The sequence below is a fragment of the Epinephelus fuscoguttatus genome, linkage group LG3 (genome assembly GCF_011397635.1).
Source record: "Epinephelus fuscoguttatus linkage group LG3, E.fuscoguttatus.final_Chr_v1".
Lineage (NCBI taxonomy): Eukaryota > Metazoa > Chordata > Actinopteri > Perciformes > Serranidae > Epinephelus > Epinephelus fuscoguttatus.
The window spans coordinates 26,455,804-26,476,224 of record NC_064754.1 but is presented as its reverse complement, the minus strand read 5'-3'; the positions used below and the strand labels follow the sequence as shown (position 1 = coordinate 26,476,224).

The following is a 20,421-nucleotide window of genomic DNA, read 5'->3' as shown; positions in this document are numbered from 1 at the left end:
AAAGTAATCCTTTCCATCCTAAAAATGTGTAATGTCAATCCAGTCATCCACTGTTGGTATTGCCGGCTGTAGCCACTGTCTGGTAATGGCTTTACTGCTAGCCAAGCAACTCTGTGCAGTTAAATAAGGAAGTACCACGATATTTCCACCATAAATTGATGCAGAGAAGAGACAAATTGGTGCAGGAATGTTGTAAATTAAGTGCTAGACCCTCAAAATATTGAGGGGCAGGACCCCCAGATCAGCAAATGTTAAAAAAACAAAACAACTATACCCCTGATGACACAAGCAGACTCACGAGGTGCATGCAGCACCAACCCTGCTGTCACAGCTGGTTATTAATCATGATGTGTAGTATTATCATGGATTAATCTACCCAGCTGTATGTAAAGTAATCAGAACCAGCTCCACCTTTACCAGCTGTACCATTAAAGTGATGAACACAACAATCCAGTAATATATGTTATTCTGAAAGGGGCCATGTTGCATAATGAGTACTTTTACTTTCTAATACTTTTATACTTAAGTAAAATTTTGAATGCAGGACTTTTACTTGTCACAGCGTATTTCTACACTGCTTCTTTTACAGCTCTGTACTCTGGTCCACAAATAAATTGTTGTAAATTATATATGCAGATGAATCTGTGAAATATGTGTAATTTATTTGGTCCAACATCTACTGACAGATGAGCAACCACATCCCCCTCTGCTTCCTCTAAATCTGTGCTGTTGAATTATTTACCTGTGCTATAATTAGACTTTTTCCATTTAGTTGCCAGTACTCTTAAGAAGAACCTTTTTTGCAAGCATAATTCAATTTTAATCTCTGAATCCTGCTCTTCTTAATTGCTGTAGCTGGTGAGAAACATTTTTTATATACATACACTGCTGTAGCTGACACCCTTTTCACTTGGTGGTGTAGCCTCTGTCGCTTTTATCATGTCAGATCATAATTTAAATCATGTGTGCGTCAGCTGGAGGCTCTTGGTTAACCTTTGCAAAGGCTTGTTATCATCATAAACACTTGAGGTCATCATCATGCTCATTCGCTCCCCTGCTCTCTTGCCTTCCACCCACTGTCACTGATTTCATCCCGTGGAAACGCTTCATTAACACCCCAGAGTTTAAAGTGTGTAGACATCAGAGATGGAGATGGAGCAGTCACCACCTCCACGTGTTCACACACACTCTCTCAACTCAGTCACATGGAGGAAAGAGGGACACACGCGCAGAGAAAACTCTCCTCATTAACTAATGAGCAGGATGTTAGCAACCGCCTACACACACACACACACACACACACACTGATTATCTCATCCTGTAATAGGGTGTCATCGTCCTGCCGCGCTCTAATCACACAGCTGTATTCTCTCTCTTCATTCATGAGGTGAAACTATTTTGGTGGCCAACTCGACTCTTGTGTTCAGGATGGAGGCGGTGGCTCTTTTCTCTTTCGCAGCATCAGAACCAGACGAGATCAGTTTCCAGAAAGGGGACATTATCAAGGTAAGTGTGGGTGTATTGATCCTTCAGATGTTTTGAAAGTTATCTGAAAGACTGCATGTTCACACAGTAAGAATAATTGCACATGTGTGTTATAGGTGACAGAAATGGAGGATGATTCTTGCTGGGTCACAGCAGAGATCCAGGGGAAGCGTGGCTACGTGCCAGAGAACTACATTTCACTCCTTCCTTATCCGTAAAAAATTATTTGTACACACATTTGAACAACAAATTAATGTAAGATAGAAAGCTGACATTATTTCCTGCAAGCATAGATGTGGATTGTTTTAACTACCATCACTGACATCAGCAGTTCCCAAACGTTTTGTGTACTTGTGACCCCTCAGTGCAGGTTGTGATTGTCATGTTCAACAAAAAAGTGACTTTACGTTGCATTTTCAAGGCCTGAATAAGTGGAATTATTCATTATTTTACAAGAGAAGAAGCAAAAACTGGAGAAAAATGTGGAAAAAATAAACATAATGCGCCTTTTGGGGTCTTGATCTCCAGGTTGGGAACCACTGATGCATAACTGAGCTGATTTTTTATCCAAAAATGTTGTTATGCCAGTCTAAAGAGTGACATGAATATGCTGTAATGTGTAACTGACATGCTTGTGTGTTGTGTGTGTTCGTAGGTGGTTTGCAGGACGGGTGTCAAGACTCGAGGCTGAAAAGCTCCTGCGCTGGCAGGACACCGGAGTGTTCCTGGTGAGGGAGAGTGAGTCAGCTCCTGGAGAGTTTTCTGTCTCTGTTAGGTCAGTGAAGGCACCACACACACACACACACACACACACACACACACACACACACACACACACACACACAAACACAAGAGACAAGGCTGACACAGATCTCAAGCTGCAGGCTGACGCAACCTTCTTCCGTCGTCTATTCCCTCAGTGTGATGTTAATAAGCTCCTAAATGTTTCTGTGCTGTGGTGCAGTGGTTATTTTTACATGTGTTGAATCTGCTGTGATGCTTTTATGTCTTTAATAAACAGAGAGGTGAGCATCTGGCCCAGGGTCTGATCCCAGAAAGACACTTTAACACCTTGCTGACAGCATTTACTGTACAACCGGAAGTGTTGCATGAAACAGGCAGGCAGCAGCATCTCCTCATTGTGTTGTTTGTGCAGTCGGATGCTTGTTTTCAATCACATTGAGCACATTAGCAAGTTACAACATCCACGTGTCTGTGAGTGTGTGTCAGGACTGGTGGAGGCGAGAGTCAGTCTATTTAAATATGTTATATGAGAACCAGCTGCACCAAAAATAGAACAGCCACACAGACAGTAAGAGTGTGTGTGTGTGTGTGTGTGTGTGTGTGTGTGTGTGTGTGTGTGTGTGTGTGTGTGTGTGTGAGGAAATGTAATTTGGGTCACCAAAGTGATGTGGGAGTTGTTTAATCATTGAGGGTAAATTGAATGTGTTCAATAATCGGGGCATTGCGTAACACCTCTCAGTCTTTAATTAAATACAGGTACATTATGCAATTGACACATGCCACAGACACGCATGTACATACTGTGCACATTTTCATGTTTCAAGACACAACATCTGTCTGCCTTTAGGGGCTGACAGATAAGAGGTTTGCTTTATTCATGCACACACACACTCGACCACTTCACTCCGAGTGTAGTCCTCAGAACGATCAACAGAGGGTGGTCATGTTCAAGAAGAGTTCATAAGATCCTAGCAGATGTGTTTTTATGGCTGTGACCTGCAGCGACTCATTAAAGGAGATTCTTTCAATCCTCATCACGTCTGCAGCTCATGTAGATGACATCATGGCAAACACAACACTCTATTTTGAGAGGTACAAGACAGGTGAACTTACTCTGAACTGTTCAGTCATTATCCATGCCTCCTTTTTCTTTTATCACAGGGTGAACACACATTACTTGGGTCCAAATTAGAGTGTAGTGTGTTAAAACATGAAAAATAATGTTTACTTAAGAAAGTCTGTGTGCATAAGACACACGTGATTTTTTGAGCGTGCTTTTGAACACTTTTGTCCCACGGCACAAATATGCACAGAGGAAATGGAGGAGCTGCTTACAGATGAATCGTTGGTGCTGGTGAAACAGCTCAAGGAGCACCTTAGAAAAGTTAAAATAACTGGTTTAAAAAAGGTTTGTTTTCTTTTTTAAGCTTTCAGTGCAAGTGCTTTTCATATATCATACTTTCATATTCAAAGTTTTAAAAGATTCCCAAAGTTAATCACTTTATTTTCACTGTAAATTACAAAATGGTCGGCAGGCCACCCAGCACTCTATTGTGGGCCAGATTCAGCCCTCTGGCCTTAAGTTGAGTATCCCTGCAGTACAGTGTATCCTGTATATATTTAATATGTAGTATGGAATTGGGACACAGCAATAGATTTAAAGTCTCTAATTACCTATTTAACCTAACTGCACACCTCTGGACTGTGAGGAAAAAATAAACTGGTGCAGAAACATGCAGACTGTAGACAGAGAGGAGAGCTCATGTTGTCAGGAAACCACTGCACTGATCCATCATTTTACCTAAAACACCACAAAATCCTCCAAACCTGTCATTTCTTAAGCTGACACGCCTCAGTAGTGGTGTTGCCCTCCTTTTTGAGTCATTAAGTGATTATCCTGAGGTGTGTAAGGGAGGAACAAGCTTATGTAACTCAGAGGTGCATTATGCATGTGTGTTGTGAAGCATGGGCCTAAATTTAACTTTTGTCCTTAAATAATTAGAGACACAAAACAACACAAAAGCAATTACCAACAACACAACATAAAATGTTATGTACAAACTGTAGAAGGTGTTGGCTGAAGTTACAGCTCGTTATGACTCCTCCTCTTTTATAGTGGAAAACACTATCATGTTATTTTCTTTTGGAACTGAATACGAATATGATGAAATATGTATCACAGCTGATACACGATAGTGTATGTTGTCAAGTATATTACACCCCCAATGTCTATACATTATTATTATTATTAGTAGTGGTAGTAGTAGCAGTAGTAGCATTATCATTATTTATTATTTATTTTTTAATTTTAATTTTTTATTTTATCTTATTATTTAGGCTTGCAATGAATGATTATTTTCATTAACTGTTCATCTGCAGACATATTTTTTTTTATGTATTATAGAATAGAAACAATTAATCAGCAACTTGATTCACAAAAAATTAATCAGACACGATTTTGATAATTTTTTAACCACTGAAGTACATTTTAAGCATAAATGCTAAACTTTCTCCAGTTTCATTTTCTCATTTGTGAGAATCTGTTTGACAAGATAAGGCATCTGAAGATGTTGGTTTGGGCTCTGGGGAATTTTTCAGTATCTTTTTAGAGTTAAAAAACAAATTGATAAATCACAAAATAAGCAGTTTAATCGACTGATTATTTAGCCTTAATCTATAAAATATGAGAATGTATGTGGTGAATAAATGACTAAAGTGATATCTTCACATACCTTTTTTTGTCTAACCAATAATCCGAATCCTAAACATGATCGATTTGCCCTTTAAAATTATTTCTAACTCTGGCCTAATTGAGTAAATTCTATGAGTCTTTTATAATCCGACAAACCCAATTAGTTCAATACAACCAACATGATTTGCTTTGATCTCAAAAAGCTTAATTAAGTTGAACTGACTCAATATTTATCCAGAAGTTGTGGTGATGGTTAGTGGTCAAATTACTTTAATACATTCTAACTTTCCATCCAACTCAAAAATGTCAAAAATGGTTTTGATTTCAACCAACTTCTTAAAATTACTTGTCACTTTCATATAGTAACATATTTTCATGCTTGAAAACCTTTCTATTTTAAGCTCCATCAACAACCCCATGAATCATTTTTTAGAGTGTATTGAAATATAAAGTTATCATTTATTATAAACAACCCCATTTTTAAAAAGTTGGGACGCTGCAGAAAATGTAAATAAAAACAGAATGCAATGATTTGCAAATCCTTTTTGACCGTAATTCAAATGAATACAGAACAAAGGCAAGATATTTAATGTTCAAACTGATAAACTTTTTTGTTTTCTACAAATATACACTCAATCTGAATCTCATGGCTGCAGCACTTTCCAAAAAGTTGAGAAACAGGCATGTTCACCACTGTGTTACATCACCTTTCCTTTAACAACATTCAGTAAGCGTTTGCGAGCTGAATTCAATATTTGTTGTAGTTATGAAACTGAAATTTATTTCCCAATATTCACAAGAGATCCCCCCAAAATCCTTAAGATTTAGGGTCTGTGTGGAAGAATGGGCCAGAGTCCCATCTAAACACAGTGAGAGGTCAGTGTCTTCATACAGGAAACATCTTGAAGCTGGCATTGCAGACAAAGGCCTCTCCAAGTAACGTGTTCAGAATTTTTTTCCTGTGTCATTCCACTTTATTGCACATATTTTTTTTGTGGATTCTTCATCTGCATAGCTTTATTGGGTTAATATAAAAGTCTGATCCAAATAGCTGCATCGATAATATGTTTAATGAAAAAAAAACAACTGACTTGTTAAATACTTGTTTCCCCCACTGTGTGTTGAAAAGAATTTACAGATCATTCTGTTCTGTTTTTATATACGTTTTAGCGACCCAACTTTTTATAAATTGGGGTTGTATTTATATTCATCATATTGTATTTATTTTCTGTCTGTTGGTTTTACTGCAAGAAAATTGCCCCTCAATGAGTTGCACAATATCAGCGAGACAAATATTTACTAACTAAACAACTGCAAGCCTTTCAAAACAGCTCGGAGCTGTTGATTGTTTTTTTGTGTGTGTGTGTGTGTTTGTGTGTTGACATCTGAGATTTATAACCTGTGAGAAAAACACCTATGAAGCTTTCAGAGATACACCCACACATGCATTTCCCACACACACACAGGTATGCTCACATCACCTCTGCATGACTTCCTGAACAAAGACACAGGTGAAGGAATGAAGACTGACACGTTACATCATCACACTGTAGGTCGGAGCATAAAGCAGCGTGCATACCTCCCTTTACACTTCTCACCTCTCTTATCTTACAGCTACGGTGAGAGGGTGGAGCATTTCCGAGTGCTGGAGGGGGGCGGTCAGTACTGCATCTGGGATGAGTCGTTTCGCTCCCTCAACCGGCTGGTGGATTTCTATAGAACTCACAGCATCGCCGTGGAGAACGTGGTCTACCTCAAAGATCCCCCTTCGTCCCCTCGCCTGCTGTCCTACTCAGGACATAACCCATACCCCAACCCGTACAAAAGCAGCTCTCAGGAGTCCCTCCCCTCAGCCCGCCTCTACTCTCACCCCTCTCACCCAGAACGAGAGTCCTCGCGGCGTCCTCTGCCTGATCCAGCTGTGGGGGTATGACGAATCACGCAGCATCATTACTCTTCATCTGTTATTACACACACACCTGTTTGTCTGATGGCTTTACTCATGTCTTTGTGTAGAGACCTCGCCTGGCTCACGCCCTCTGCGACTACACCCCTCCTCAGACCGCCCACCTCCACTTCCTGCGTGGTGACATCATCGACCTGCTGGACTGCTCGAGCTCTCTGACCTGGAGGGGCCGCTGTCGAGGGCGAGTTGGAATCTTTCCGGCAGAATACGTCCAGCCGCTGTACCACTGACACCATATCAAACTGTATCACTGACACTTATCTGTGGAGCTGTCGTGACTCACCTCTCTTATCCAATGATCCAACTTCTGATGAAACAATTAGACCAACAATCAATAAGTCCATCGACTATTAACAACTATATGACAATAAACAGCTAAATTAACTGCAGCCCAGTCGCCAGAATAAAATATTGGCATTGTATGTTTCTGCAAACCATGGATACAATACGTCTTTCATACACATCATATCAACATTTCAAAAGTGACGTAGTTCAGATAACACGTATATGAGCCGAGTTTCCATCAGGGGAAGGAGGGGATGGGATAGTTTGACACCTAGGCAAGATGGCTGCCAAGCAGCAGACCAACAGACAACAAGACTATATATTTCTAATGAGATGTCAAGACATATACAGTCAAGTTTGCAGTGACAAAATCCAGTATTCTAATGAGACGTTGGAACATTTTCGGCCATCTGTGGGGACCAAACTGTAGCCTGGTGAGACCATCCTGATGACGTGAGCTCAACATTCTGTTTCACCCTCTGTTTCAGTCTGGACTCCGGGCCGCCCTAAACACTTTCCAGAAGTTAAAATCAAACTGGGGCCAATCAGGCTCCACACTGTAGTTGACAACATAAGCAGTCAATCAGGGATTGCGTTGTAGTTGATGATATAAAATGCAGGCCGTCGCAGTAATGGCGGCTCCAGGTGCTACAAGCCTAACTCTAATATTAGTAGAGTAAACACAGCAATAAGTGATGTCATTGCAGACATAGAGTTGATAACAACAATTAAACAAGAACAAGAGTATGCACTTGAAGTTTCTCTGAGGGAAAGACGTTTTTCTTTCCGTTCTTCTGACTGGACTCGTCAAAAACTTGATTTATCAACTGGCTCCACTGGTGATGAAGAAGATGCTCCCGGTGATTTGTCATGTTCATCGGCTGAAGGCATTTTCTGTCAAGGCAAGTACTACTGCCACTGGAAGTGCCTGGGGCCACATTGAGTCCAGAGTCATACAGAGAGCGAAACAAAATGTTGAGCTCATGTCCAACACATTCTCACACTGACCTCGTCATATGTTGACGTTTTGGTCATGAACTTTCCATGTCCACAACAACGTGCAAGGTACCCTTGATTCGTTGGTTGTTGACGTTCTCGGACACCTTGTTAAGTTCTCTTCTTTCCAAATACACTCCCATTTTCAGTCTTTTTCAAAATAAACACACTATGCAAATTTGCAAATTTATGTTTTTTCTCTTCATCAATAAACACACATGGTTAGGTTTCGGCAACAAAAACACGTAGTTGGGTTTAGGAAAAAAGAACAGGCTTTGGAATCTTGCGGGACGCGAGCAACGCTCTCGTGTGAAGGTCAGTGTTTGTCAGAACCATCCGCCACCGTTCCCACCCACTCAGACTTTCGCCGCCGTAACTTTTGTCCTTGTCCCGCCGCACTTCCCCCTGACACCAGCTGCCAGCAACTAACCACGTATCATGCTGACTTTACAGGATGCCTTTTTCGTTGGTTTCTGACACCACAAGTCACTGTCCAAGTGCCAGATTTCGACGTCTTAGGAGTGAGACCGTGCTCTGTCAACAGGGTGGTTGCTTAGGTGAAACCAAAACCAGGTATTTTTTACGATACATTGGGCCATTTACAGCCCTGTTTGTGGCAAACTGGATATTTTAACCCAAAACATGGTCCAATCCTCACCCTAACCAAGTGGTTTTGAGCATGAACATAACTACACGTTAACCACAGCAAAGTCACAACATAAAATTAAAAATTGAAATGTAAAGAAACATGAAGTTTCAACATATCCATTCATATGAACTGCACAAATTCAACATTAGAAACATTCAGATGTGACATATCTGTGGTTTGTAGACGTGCCAACATTTATTCTGGGACTGAGTTGTTAACTGAAAACAAGCTATGTGAAAACAGTATTTTCTGCCATTGGATAATTTCCTGTTTCTCTCGGGGCACTTCTCACTGGTTTGAAGTGGGCTGGTTTTAGTGTCACATACTTGCACCAAGCAGGATTTAGCAGTATTTGAACTGGATGACAGTTGATTGTTTGTCTGGTCACTGTCAATCAAGTCTGATTAAAACCACATGTACACAGTCCTGATGAGTTTTTGAGTGTTAAACTTTAAATAATACCTTTTTTCAATTTAACTCAGTTGATGTCACTTGTGTCAGCTTCGACTGGGCCTGAAGAAGTTTGAGAATGAAAAAAATCCCACCAGACTTCCAAAACTTGCCCTTATCTCCGGCAGAGGCTGGTGGCTCGAGGCTACATGAGCACAACTATATCTTCTACCAGGTTTTGACTTGGAAGAAGAATCTGTGGAATTAAAAAAGTCAAGTACTTCTTGTTCTACTGCTTCTACTGCGCAAAATTTGATCTTTTCTAAATCCAAGCCATTGTGAGTTCTACGGAGCTACAGCAGGGACTTTAGGTTTGGCATCAGAAAAGAAATGTGGCATTGAAAACTGAAATATTGAAAAATAAAACACAAGCATTAAAATATGGTATTTTGTTTTGATATATTTACTTTAGTATATTTTTAAGTGTAAAAAAAAGACTGAAAAATCTGAGGACTGACATTGTCATTGCACATTACAACGCAAAAAATATAAAAAATTAAATTATTCTTAATGCCTGTGTTTTATTTTTTGCTGGAACTTTTTCAGTGCCTATGTTTCCTTTTTTAATACCAAATTTTATGCCCATTGCTGTCACTGTTCTAATGTCACACTCTGACAGTGTTATAGGAGCGTAATGCTACATTGGTGCAGTACTCTTTACCAAGTTTTCTGTGGCTTTAATCATTTAAATCAGTTCAACAATGAAGCAGAAATGCCAGATATTTGCTGTCTCTCACCACTGACATTTCAGGATTTATCACTTTTGTATACCTTATATCATTATTAACAGAATACATCCCTTGAGCCCTAATGTCCTCCTTCAACCAATAGCCTTTATTGAAAACATAAATCAAAAGTGAAATTTTTCCCTTTGTTTTATCTAACCATTTTATCTTTGCCTCTTCACCTCTGTAGTAAATGTAAGTAAACTTTACAGAAGGCAATAAAGAGTTATATTATCTGGTTATAAGTACTGTGTGGACAAACACTTGTAGCTTTGATGCACAAATCTTTACATTTATTTGAGATATTACAAGAAAAAAAAAAAAAACATTTGACGGACAAATTGTCCAGATATTTTGTCTTCTGACTGACATGAGGTTCTTCACATCCAACAATCTTCACTTCTCAGTAGTTCTTAATGAATTTAACCCAAAAAATAAATCAAATGCACATCAACAAATTATAACAGTCTCCTCTGGTGAATGTCCCTTATGGGAGTCTGTTGTCAAGCAAAAAGGGGTCATAAACAATATTTTCAGCTCTGATACTCTGTCTGATAAATCTAAAATAATAAAAAATAAATGTAAAACCTCTCATTATTTCCACATGTTTTGGATTTTCCAACTGCACTCTTGATTACAAAAGACAAACATGTCATATTTCAATTTGAATTTGGGGACCAGAGAAGGTTGAGAAATTCTGATTTATATATATTCATAAACAACCTAAATAGCATGACAGAACTCTACAACAATAACTGAAGGTTCACAAAACCTTTCTTGACAAACATCAGGACATAAACACGACTAATGAATTACCATTAAGCATACAGACTCAAAGGGAACTATGGAAGAAACACACAACCTAAACTACATAGATTGACTATATCATCTCACCATATATTTTATAAGCTTTAGATCTAAAATGACGTGTGATGCTCTTCTATTTAGATGTCATATTTACCTAGCATTAACGGCACATTCATGTTAGCTTGTTACAAGCCACAAGCTTCATTGTATATTTGTACAATACCCTTCTGAAACTTTAAAACTAGGCTACATCGAAGAGGGCGGAAAGGTTTTATGAACAAACCAACAGCCTCAAGTGGGCCAGTTGTAACAATGTAATGTAATTATAACATCTGTAGATATACTGTGTGTCTAATGAAATGATTTTAAAAGACAACACTGAGCTCAGTCTGAGCTGCTCAGGATTTTAAGCCATTGTGAGATGGAGGTTTTTAAACAGTTCAAAACAACAAAATCTCTGCTATGTGTACCCAATAATTATCTATCATCATGTGTAATTTGATATGAATGTAGATCCAGATGCAGATTAAAAAACTCAACATTGACTTTTTTCTTTAAATAACACATTTAGAGGTTTGTGGTTAGAGGTATGTGATCGCTCTGTGTTTTCTGGTTTTAAATGTGTTTTTTTAACGGCCCCTGAAGCTACATTAGCAGGATTCATGTAAAACCAGTCCAAAAATCACAGTTTATTTCCCCCACCTTCTTGGATCTGGAATTCATGTCAGTGAGATTGGCAGGAGTTCAGCAGAAGGGTGAGACAGGATGTTAAATCTGTTTCTTTACTCAGGCAAAGTAGGCATAGAGGAAAATGTTAATGCTGACCACCAGGAGCGCGTTGGCACAGCAGAACCTGGACCAGAACACGCTCTCTCTGACGCTTTGAGCTCGGGGAGCTGGAATCTCTTCTGACCGCCTTGCTGCTGAGATACACAGTCCTGTCCCCTGACCGCATGTCACCCTCCGTGTTGGCTCAGAGCCTGATGCACACACACAAACACACAAAGCAGACAGGAAGTTACTCACACATAACTACAGCAGCATGTGTGTGTGCGTGTTTGCATGTGTGCATGTGCGTGCGTGTATGTGTGTGTGTAGATGACTGTTTATCACATGATGGCTGGTTTTATTCCAGAAGTGAGAATATTCAGACCCTTACTCTGGGAGCTACGGTGGCTGACAGAGGACACTTTCTGTAGAGGAATATCTCTCGGTGGCTCTTCAGTCAGAGTCCACCAGGTCAGGTTACACACCTGGGAGAGAAGGACATGGAAATATAACAAATGTTATTGATAAGCAATTACATATTGGCACAAATATAACCTATATGTAGAGGCTGAATATGTATTCATGTTGACAACATACTGACGTAAAGGAGGAGTTCAACAGAGAGTCAGATGAGGAGGTCAACACCACTCTCATGTCTGTATGGTTAAGATTTATAGCTGGAGCTAGCAGCTTTTAGCTTAGCTTAGCACAAAGTCTGCAATCAGGGGGAAACAGCCCAACACCAAGACATAACATGTTAATTATTTAGCTTCAGAAGTGCTGTTCAGTGGATTTTGTTACACTTGGACAGAGCCAGGCTCGCTGTTTCCTTGTATTTCCAGTCGTAATGCTAAACCAAGCTAACCGGCTGCTGGCTGTACCTTCATATTTAAGAGACAGACATGAGACTGGCATCAATCTCTTCTTCTAACTCTTGGCAGTAGATCAAATAAGAGTATTTCCCATAGTGCTGAACTACGTCATTAATGATTCACAGTATTTATTCAAACCCAAAGTGTCACTGACCTTCACCTGCAACATGATACTCAAAGAGACTGACCAGAAAGAGATACAAAAAGACCACAAAGAACACAAAACAACTACAAAGATGCAAAACAGCTGCAAGGAGACTCGCAAAAACAACACAAACAACAGGAAGTAGGCAAAACAATCACAAAGAGACACAAACACCACAAAGAAACACAAAAAGTTCACAAAGAGACACAAAATGACCACAAATGGACACAAAACACCATAGAGACACAAAAAGACCACACAGAGACAAGAAGACTACAAAGAAACACAAACAGCACAATGAGACACAAAAAGACTACAAAGAGACACAAAACATTGCAAAGAGACACAAAAAGACCACACAGAGACAAGAAGACTACAAAGAAACACAAACAGCACAATGAGACACAAAAGACCACAAAGAGACACAAAACACTGCAAAGAGACACAAAATGACCACAAAGAGACACAAAATGACCACAGAGACACAAAATGACCGCAGAGAGACACAAAATGGCCACAAAGAGACACAAAACACTGCAAAGAGACACAAAATGACCACAGAGACACAAAATGCCCACAAAGAGACACAAAATGACCACGAAGTGACACTACATGACCACAGAGACACAAAAAGACCACACAGAGACACAAAATGACACAAAATGACCACAAAGAGACACAAAACACTGCAAAGGGACACAAAGGGACCACAAAGAGACACAAAATGACCACATAGAGACACAAAACACTGCAAAGGGACACAAAGGGACCACAAAGAGACACAAAATGCCCACAAACAGACACAAAATGACCACAGAGACACAAAATGACCACAAAGAGACACAAAACACTGCAAGGAGACACAAAGGGACCACAAAGAGATGCAAAACAACTACAAAGAGACTTAAAGTGAACACAAAGAGACACAGAGAGATGTGAAATGACTACAATGAGACACAAAATAACAACAAAAAGAGGGTAAACACAAATGTCTGTGTCTCTTACTCCTACAGTATGTTGGAGAGATGATGAGGCCATCTGCATGTCTTGGCCTGGGGGCTCTTGTCTCATAATCTGCTTACGTAGAGAGGTTATGGATGACAGTGTGGTGTCTGTGCACTATACGGGGAAAGTTAAACAAGTCCGCTCCCTGTTTTCTAGTTTTGACTAATTCTCTTGAAACAGGGTATTTAATCAGAAAGGCTGTTGTTTGCATTTTGAGTTCAGAGTGATGTCAGATGTGACAAATGTGTCACAGGCTTTAAATATGATTAATTTTGTATGTCTTGCTATTGTGTGCAACAGTACGTCTTCTGTACTGTAAGATTTTGCTCTTTGGTCGACTGTTGATCTTTTGGATTTAGACAGGCATGTCCTCTTTGATTGTCTTGTAACATGGAGGCCAACCTCCAGCTTTAATCTGTGCCTTTACCTCCAGTTAAACCCTTTAGCAGATAAAATTACAGGTGTACCAACAGCAAAATACTGACGTACGCATTACTTCCCAAATACTTCTGTTATTTACTGTATCTGTGTGTACACACCTGTTCGTGGTTGGGTGGTGGTGTGAGCAGCGATACTATAGTAACCACAATAGCAGTGAGCCCACAGAGCAGAATGGCGAAATGGAGGTAGTGGACATTACGCAGGACTGTAGGCGCCGAGTCCACGACACCACATCTGGGAGGCGGGAAGGCAAACTCCACCACCATCCTACACACACCCACCACCAAACCCACCATCAGGCCCCAGAATGCACCCTGAAGATACAAGCACACATTCAAACAGATTTCATTACACGAGGCATTCGTGATTTAATATGCTGAATTTCCTGCTGCTGAAGGCATCAGTATGTTGGGTGTGTTCAGGCTCATTAAACTCTCACTTTCCCACCATGATAATCTGTCATCATCGTGTCACTTAAGTATACACACGTGCTGTGACACAAAAGTCAGCCTTCAGAAAAGAATGTGATCTGTGTGGTTTGAATCAACACACATGAAAATAATCACCTTGTTGCAGCACGCAAAGCAAACATCTGTACCTCTACTTTACTTTTTATCATACTCTGTCTTTCCTCTTTTATTCCTTACACTCTATAATCCAAACAGTTCTTTCTTTGATTTGTGTCTCTCTCTTTCTGATGTGAGAGTACCACAAAAAAAACCCATTTAATTTAACAGTTATTATTATTGTCATGTAGCCAACTGATGTGGAAAGGTCTGTTTTTCCGGTTTTAGTTCACATAAACCTTAAAACGTCACACACAGGCCTCTCTCTGTGTATTGTTTTGGAGTCAAATCATAAAATGTACACTTCTAGGATTACTACAAAGGGAGTGAGTAAATCCAAAGACACCACATGCGAGATATAATGACACTAATTACAGGGTTAATCTGCATTTTTATGAGTTACATTTGCCTCGCTGGTTCAAAGGCTACAGCCGTCATGTTCCCGTTTAAATAGATCTGCATTGTTTGCTCTCTACAGTGTTGAACTAGTCAGCCTGTGTCTCAGCCTGTGTCACATCCTGTGTGGTAATGTGTGCCCTTTGACCCCATGAGTCAACACCATTAAGATTCTCACAGCGATATGCTCGCTGTGTTTATATGAACAAATAAAAAGCTCATGACTTTTATGTAACAGAGCTATTGACCCTTTTCAATAACTTGCTGTAGAGGTATAAAAATGAAATGGTACCAGATCAAAAGAAATAAATGGCGGTGACACTTAATACGCCCTACTGTAAGCATGGGTGTGATCTTTGCAGATGTCAAGACATAACAAGTAACAGAAATTTGTCTTTGGCAAGCTCCGAAATAAAATAGACAAGGACACACAAAACACAATAGACATTATACAAGATATAGGACAAAGCAGTGTATCTGGATGGGACTTCGATTGTTATTTCAAACTGTTCAGGGTGGTGATGGCCGTGGGAATACAGAATACAGGGAATTAATACAGAATTAAACTGTGCTCAAGTTGGTATGAATATGGAAGTTTTTTAGCATAAGGGTTTCAACTGCATACTAGTGACAATATTTTAATGTGTTGTTGTGTTGTTGAAACAGGGTGTAAGAAGCTAAAGCAGGGCTAGGCATCCTGTAGTTCCAGGGCTGCATGTAGGTCTTTAGTCCTCTTCAGCTCCCTGTGGCTATGACAAATACCATTGTTGGGGCTTCAAAGCTTCAGTCATAATTACTAGCAAATATACAAACCATCAACGGTACATGGCATGACCACCGAAACCCAAACCTAATTTGGCTGGACTTAGTGCCACTGAGTGTGTGTGACAAAGAGAGTGATAGACACAAGGAAGAGATGTGGAAGGTGGGCTATTGCACGCAATGTTTCTGCAACATGTTAATAACTCTGAACCCCACAGGTCAGGCCACATCATTAGATGCAAAACAACAGCTAGACACAGATAACAGTCTGCATTTCCTGTCACCTGTTCCTTTTCCTCGTCAGACAGCCAATTTAACAGCTTCAAGTAAGGGTCAATGACTGTACTGAGGACACCGGCCCCAGTCTTGTCTGACAATTGCTTTCAATTTCCTCCACTAGTTTACTGGTGGAAAAAAACCCAGATACAAAACAACAAAGCACTTGAATACTGATTTGATGTTGATTAACACGGCGATGATTAAAACTTTGAAGCTTTGAGGCATTTGGATAACTTACTAACTAACCAATAACAGTAGAGCCTGGTCTCACTCTGAATTCGTCGAAATCCGGCGCTGGTGCAGTGATATGCAGTATCAGAAACCAAAAAAAAAAGGCGTCTTTTAACGTCGTCATGATACGCGACCAGTTGCCGTTATAGTTGAACAGCGCCAAATCACCAAGGGTACCTTGCATGTTGTATGTGGATGTGGAAAGTCCATGACCAATGTTAATATCTACAGTAGTAGGCCTAAAGTAAGTCTAAATTCTCCAGTTGTATAATGTACAGTCTACACACTGAACGAGAAAAACATTCTGTGAACTAAAATGTGCACCACAAATTTACGTCCTGGTGCCTTCTCCTCGAATTTTTGCTTGAACCTCAATAGCGTTTGCTAGTCTCTCCCTAGGTAGACTGACAATGGATACCAAATTTAAGGAAGGAAAATAGAGAATATAATAGTGCATGGACAGATTAATTTGCTTTAATGCTACAAAATTTTAGAACCAAATGATCATAAATAATTGACTGCAGAGTAGCCAACCCATGGTAAAACATATTAATGAATGTTCATTTAGCCTAGATCTATTAGAAATATTGATAGGCTAATTTAGACTTAATTGCCTGTTACCTTCATTATGAGGCCCAAATATCTTTTGTGGCTCCAGACAGCTACTAAAGCTTTTGCTTGTTTGTTTTTGGCCAAATTTGTCTCTTTTAATAGTAAAGGTTGCCAACCCCTGGGCTACAGCTGTGCCAGCTGCTCTGTCAGACTGTACTGTACAGTAGTGCTCTGAGCTAACATGCTTATGCTAATTTTAATGTTTTCTGTGCTCAGCATCTTAGCTTAGTGTGCTAACATGCTAATATTTGCTAATTAGCACATTACACAAATTACAGTTATGACTATGCTATGCATGTATTTGGTAAAAAACAGACCTCCTGGTGGCACTAGAGGAAAAGTCAGAGGATCACTGAAGTCAGTAGAATTTATCCTCGGGGGAACATTAAAGTCTGCACAAAATTTCTTGGCAATCGAGAAAATATTTGTTGAGATATTTTAGTTAGGACCAAAGTGGTAGACCAACCAACTGATAGACTGACGTTGCCATCCATATAGCAGCAAGTAAAAAACTGTTGTTTGTTCGCACCTGTTTGTTCAACAGGCAAATCACCAACTCAGTGTTTGCTGGGTGTTGCCAACCCATGATGTAATGTTACCCCAGGCCACTTTATTGTAAACACTTTGTCATGAAAGTAAACGAAAGTAGTATTTATGTAGCTTCATTCAGAGTTGGAAAAAAAGGTGGTTTCTACATCACAATAAAGAGGGAATCCTTTCACCCTGAAAAACCTGAAAGATTCCTTTTTATTAAAGAGGTTAAACAGCATGTCCACAGAGAGCAGACACACCCAGGACGTGCTCTGTTCAAACACAGATCCAATCCTGACTATCCAGTGGACTGTTCTTTACCTGCAATCGAAAAATGTTTCAGCATGTGTGTTGTTCTCGGCTGACACACATTGTTGCTGTTATCTCCTTTACCTCCCTCTGCTAATCTTTATCTTCTAATCATCACACCTTCCCTCACTTGCACTCTGTTATCAGCCAGGAACACTTTCAATTATTAAAGTGAAGGAGCAGCACGATCCTGCTGGTTCCCACTGAGGAAATAATAAACAATGCACTTCATGAAATGAGCGAGGAACACAAAAACCTTCATGTGCGCTCCACACCGAGCAGTGAAACATGTTGGCAGCTGGAGCTCATGTGAGGCTCATAAAACTGTACAGCAGTACAGTGTGGGAGAAGGGACAAACAGTGCAGGGAAACCTCAAAGCTCATTACATTCTGGTGAGTAGTGTGGTGTCCAGAACGGAGTACATTGTGAATTAAGTTTGGTTATATTTGTAACATGGCAAGACTCCCAAAAGTGTTCTTTAAGTTACATTTAACTCTTTAATTTTACAGGTGTACTTGTAATCAGTGTTGTAATGATTAGTCGACTAATGGATTACTCTACAGAAGAAAATTGATTGTCAAATTCTGTTGATGTTGTTAAGACATCTATCAAAGCAAAAATGCCAACTTTATCTGGTCCCAGTCTCACAAATATGAAGAATTACTGCCTTGTCCTTTGTCATATCAGTGTAAATTCGAGAAAAAAAATGGTTTTGGACAGTTGATTACACAAAATAAGCAATTCCAAGACATCCCATTGAACTGTGGGAACTTTTAGTGGATGTAGTTTTTAATATTTTACAGGCAAAACTATTCATAGATTAATTTAAAAGCTTGTGTGTGCATGTTACCTGCTCGTTGGTCCTCTTCCAGAAGACTGCCAGGGTGAAGACAGCAGTGACGGGTGGAGCGAGGTAGCTCGTCACTGACTGGATGTAAACATACAGCTGGCCACTGTTGGCCGACTGCAGGATGGGGATCCACACCACACTCACTACCACCAAGATCACAGTCACAATCCTGAAACAAACACATCTCTTTGACTTTAAGCTTCTCTTTTCTTAATTGATCCCGGAATAAAAAGTTCTCCTTCCACACCACAGCATGATCAGATGTTTTCTGACCACAGACCATCCATCTGTGAGCGTCATACCTGCCTACCAGTAGCAGCTCCCTCTCCGAGGCCCGGGGGCGATGCTTCTTCCATATGTCCATGGTGAAGAGTGTGGAGCTGCTGTTAAAGATGGAGGTCAACGATGACATCAGAGCAGCCATCATCACTGCTATCATAAGTCCACGCAAGCCTGTAATACAACATACAGATGAACTCATGCACGCAGATTAAAAAAAGACACACAAAAAGCTTATCAAAGCAGTTAACACATAACAGTATTCTCACCACTGGGCATGAGTTCAATGACCAGTTTGGGAAAGGCGATGTTGGAGCATCCCACCTCGGCTCCACACACTCGCACACACTCTTCTGGATCCACACATCCTACAGAGTCTGAAATATGGAGACACAGGTCATTCGCACACAAGACCGGAAAATACTCATGCAGAATTTGTGCTTTAATTCTATCATGCAACAGATGACCAAATTTGTGCTGAATGATTTTGATTATGATGAAGGAAATGACAACATATCCCTCCAAAAAGGTAGCAAATATAATAAGGCAAAATCCCACTGGAGTTACAGTCATTACTGTAACCCTCTTTTTTTTGATTATTGGTGTTCCCCAGTTCTTCCAGGCTGTGGGGAGTAAGCAGGCTACAACATTTGTTTCTTCCTCTTCGTTTAATTATTACCAACATGGTAAGACAGTACTAACACATCCCAGCTAATGGGTACAGTGACTTCACAACAAGGGCGAGTAGGAACCAATCAGCTCAGAACCAAGGGAACACACTGACTCCGCTTAAACACCACACGCAAAAATAGAAATGAAACAAAAAAAAAAAAGAACTATAAATGACAATGACGTAATAATTTACCAGCAACTTAATGCTGAATCTATTACTACTACTACTACTACTACTACTACTACAACTACTAATACATTATACTTATATAGCACTTTTCAAGGCACTCAAAGACGCTTTACAAATTCAGGGACAAAACAAAACAAAAAGTCAGTGATTGTAAGCAGTGTTGAACAGGTGAGTTGTGAGTCATGATTTTTTGAATATGGAGAGAGAGGGGGAGTCTCAGATGGGTTTGGGGAGAGAGTTCCAGAGGGTGGGAGCAGCGATGGAGAAGTCTCTGTCCCCCCAAGGATTTGTGCTTCGTTCAGGTGAGGTGGGGATAGGAGGTTGGCATTGGCAGAGCGAAATGTGTGGGTGGGAGTGTGATGATGGAGGAGCTCAGACAGGTACGGTGGTGCCTGGTTATTGAGGGCTTTGTGTGTTATGAGGAGGATTTTGAAGTGGATTTTCTGGGGGATGGGGAGCCAGTGGAGCTTATGGAGAATGGAGGTGAAGTAGCCGAGCAGCAGAGTTCTGGATTACTACTTGAATATAAAGAATGTACCCATTAATAAATAACACAGTTACTTAAGTAATAAAAACAACCCAAAAATATCATGTGTGCAGTAACTGTGGTTACATTAGTAACTTCACCCCTTCTTGTAGCACAGTGAGTTAATATGTGCATGTATAAAATCCCCATGCAGGTGTGCACAACTATGAACACTTAAATGAAACAC

The 20,421-nt window shown here is 40.1% G+C and overlaps 2 protein-coding genes across 2 annotated transcripts in view; one reads left to right on the top strand and one right to left on the bottom strand.

Annotated features, from left to right (window-relative positions):
- The first annotated feature begins 1,302 nt into the window (after positions 1-1,302).
- Positions 1,303-9,565, top strand: LOC125885705 (GRB2-related adapter protein-like). Its single transcript, XM_049571425.1, has 5 exons — positions 1,303-1,506; positions 1,602-1,699; positions 2,141-2,260; positions 6,536-6,848; positions 6,938-9,565. The coding sequence occupies exons 1-5, from the start codon at positions 1,429-1,431 to the stop codon at positions 7,115-7,117; spliced, it is 789 nt and encodes a 262-aa protein (XP_049427382.1). The 5' UTR covers positions 1,303-1,428; the 3' UTR covers positions 7,118-9,565.
- A 116-nt stretch (positions 9,566-9,681) lies between these two features.
- Positions 9,682-20,421, bottom strand: part of slc5a10 (solute carrier family 5 member 10) — a 28,387-nt gene continuing 17,647 nt past the window's right edge. The window contains exons 10-15 of the mRNA XM_049571213.1: positions 19,116-19,223; positions 18,870-19,020; positions 18,568-18,736; positions 14,129-14,344; positions 11,959-12,052; positions 9,682-11,779 (exon numbers count right to left, since the gene is read on the bottom strand). Coding sequence (XP_049427170.1) covers positions 11,586-11,779; positions 11,959-12,052; positions 14,129-14,344; positions 18,568-18,736; positions 18,870-19,020; positions 19,116-19,223 — 932 coding nt within the window. The 3' untranslated portion in view covers positions 9,682-11,585. The remainder of the gene's footprint in view (positions 11,780-11,958; positions 12,053-14,128; positions 14,345-18,567; positions 18,737-18,869; positions 19,021-19,115; positions 19,224-20,421) is intronic.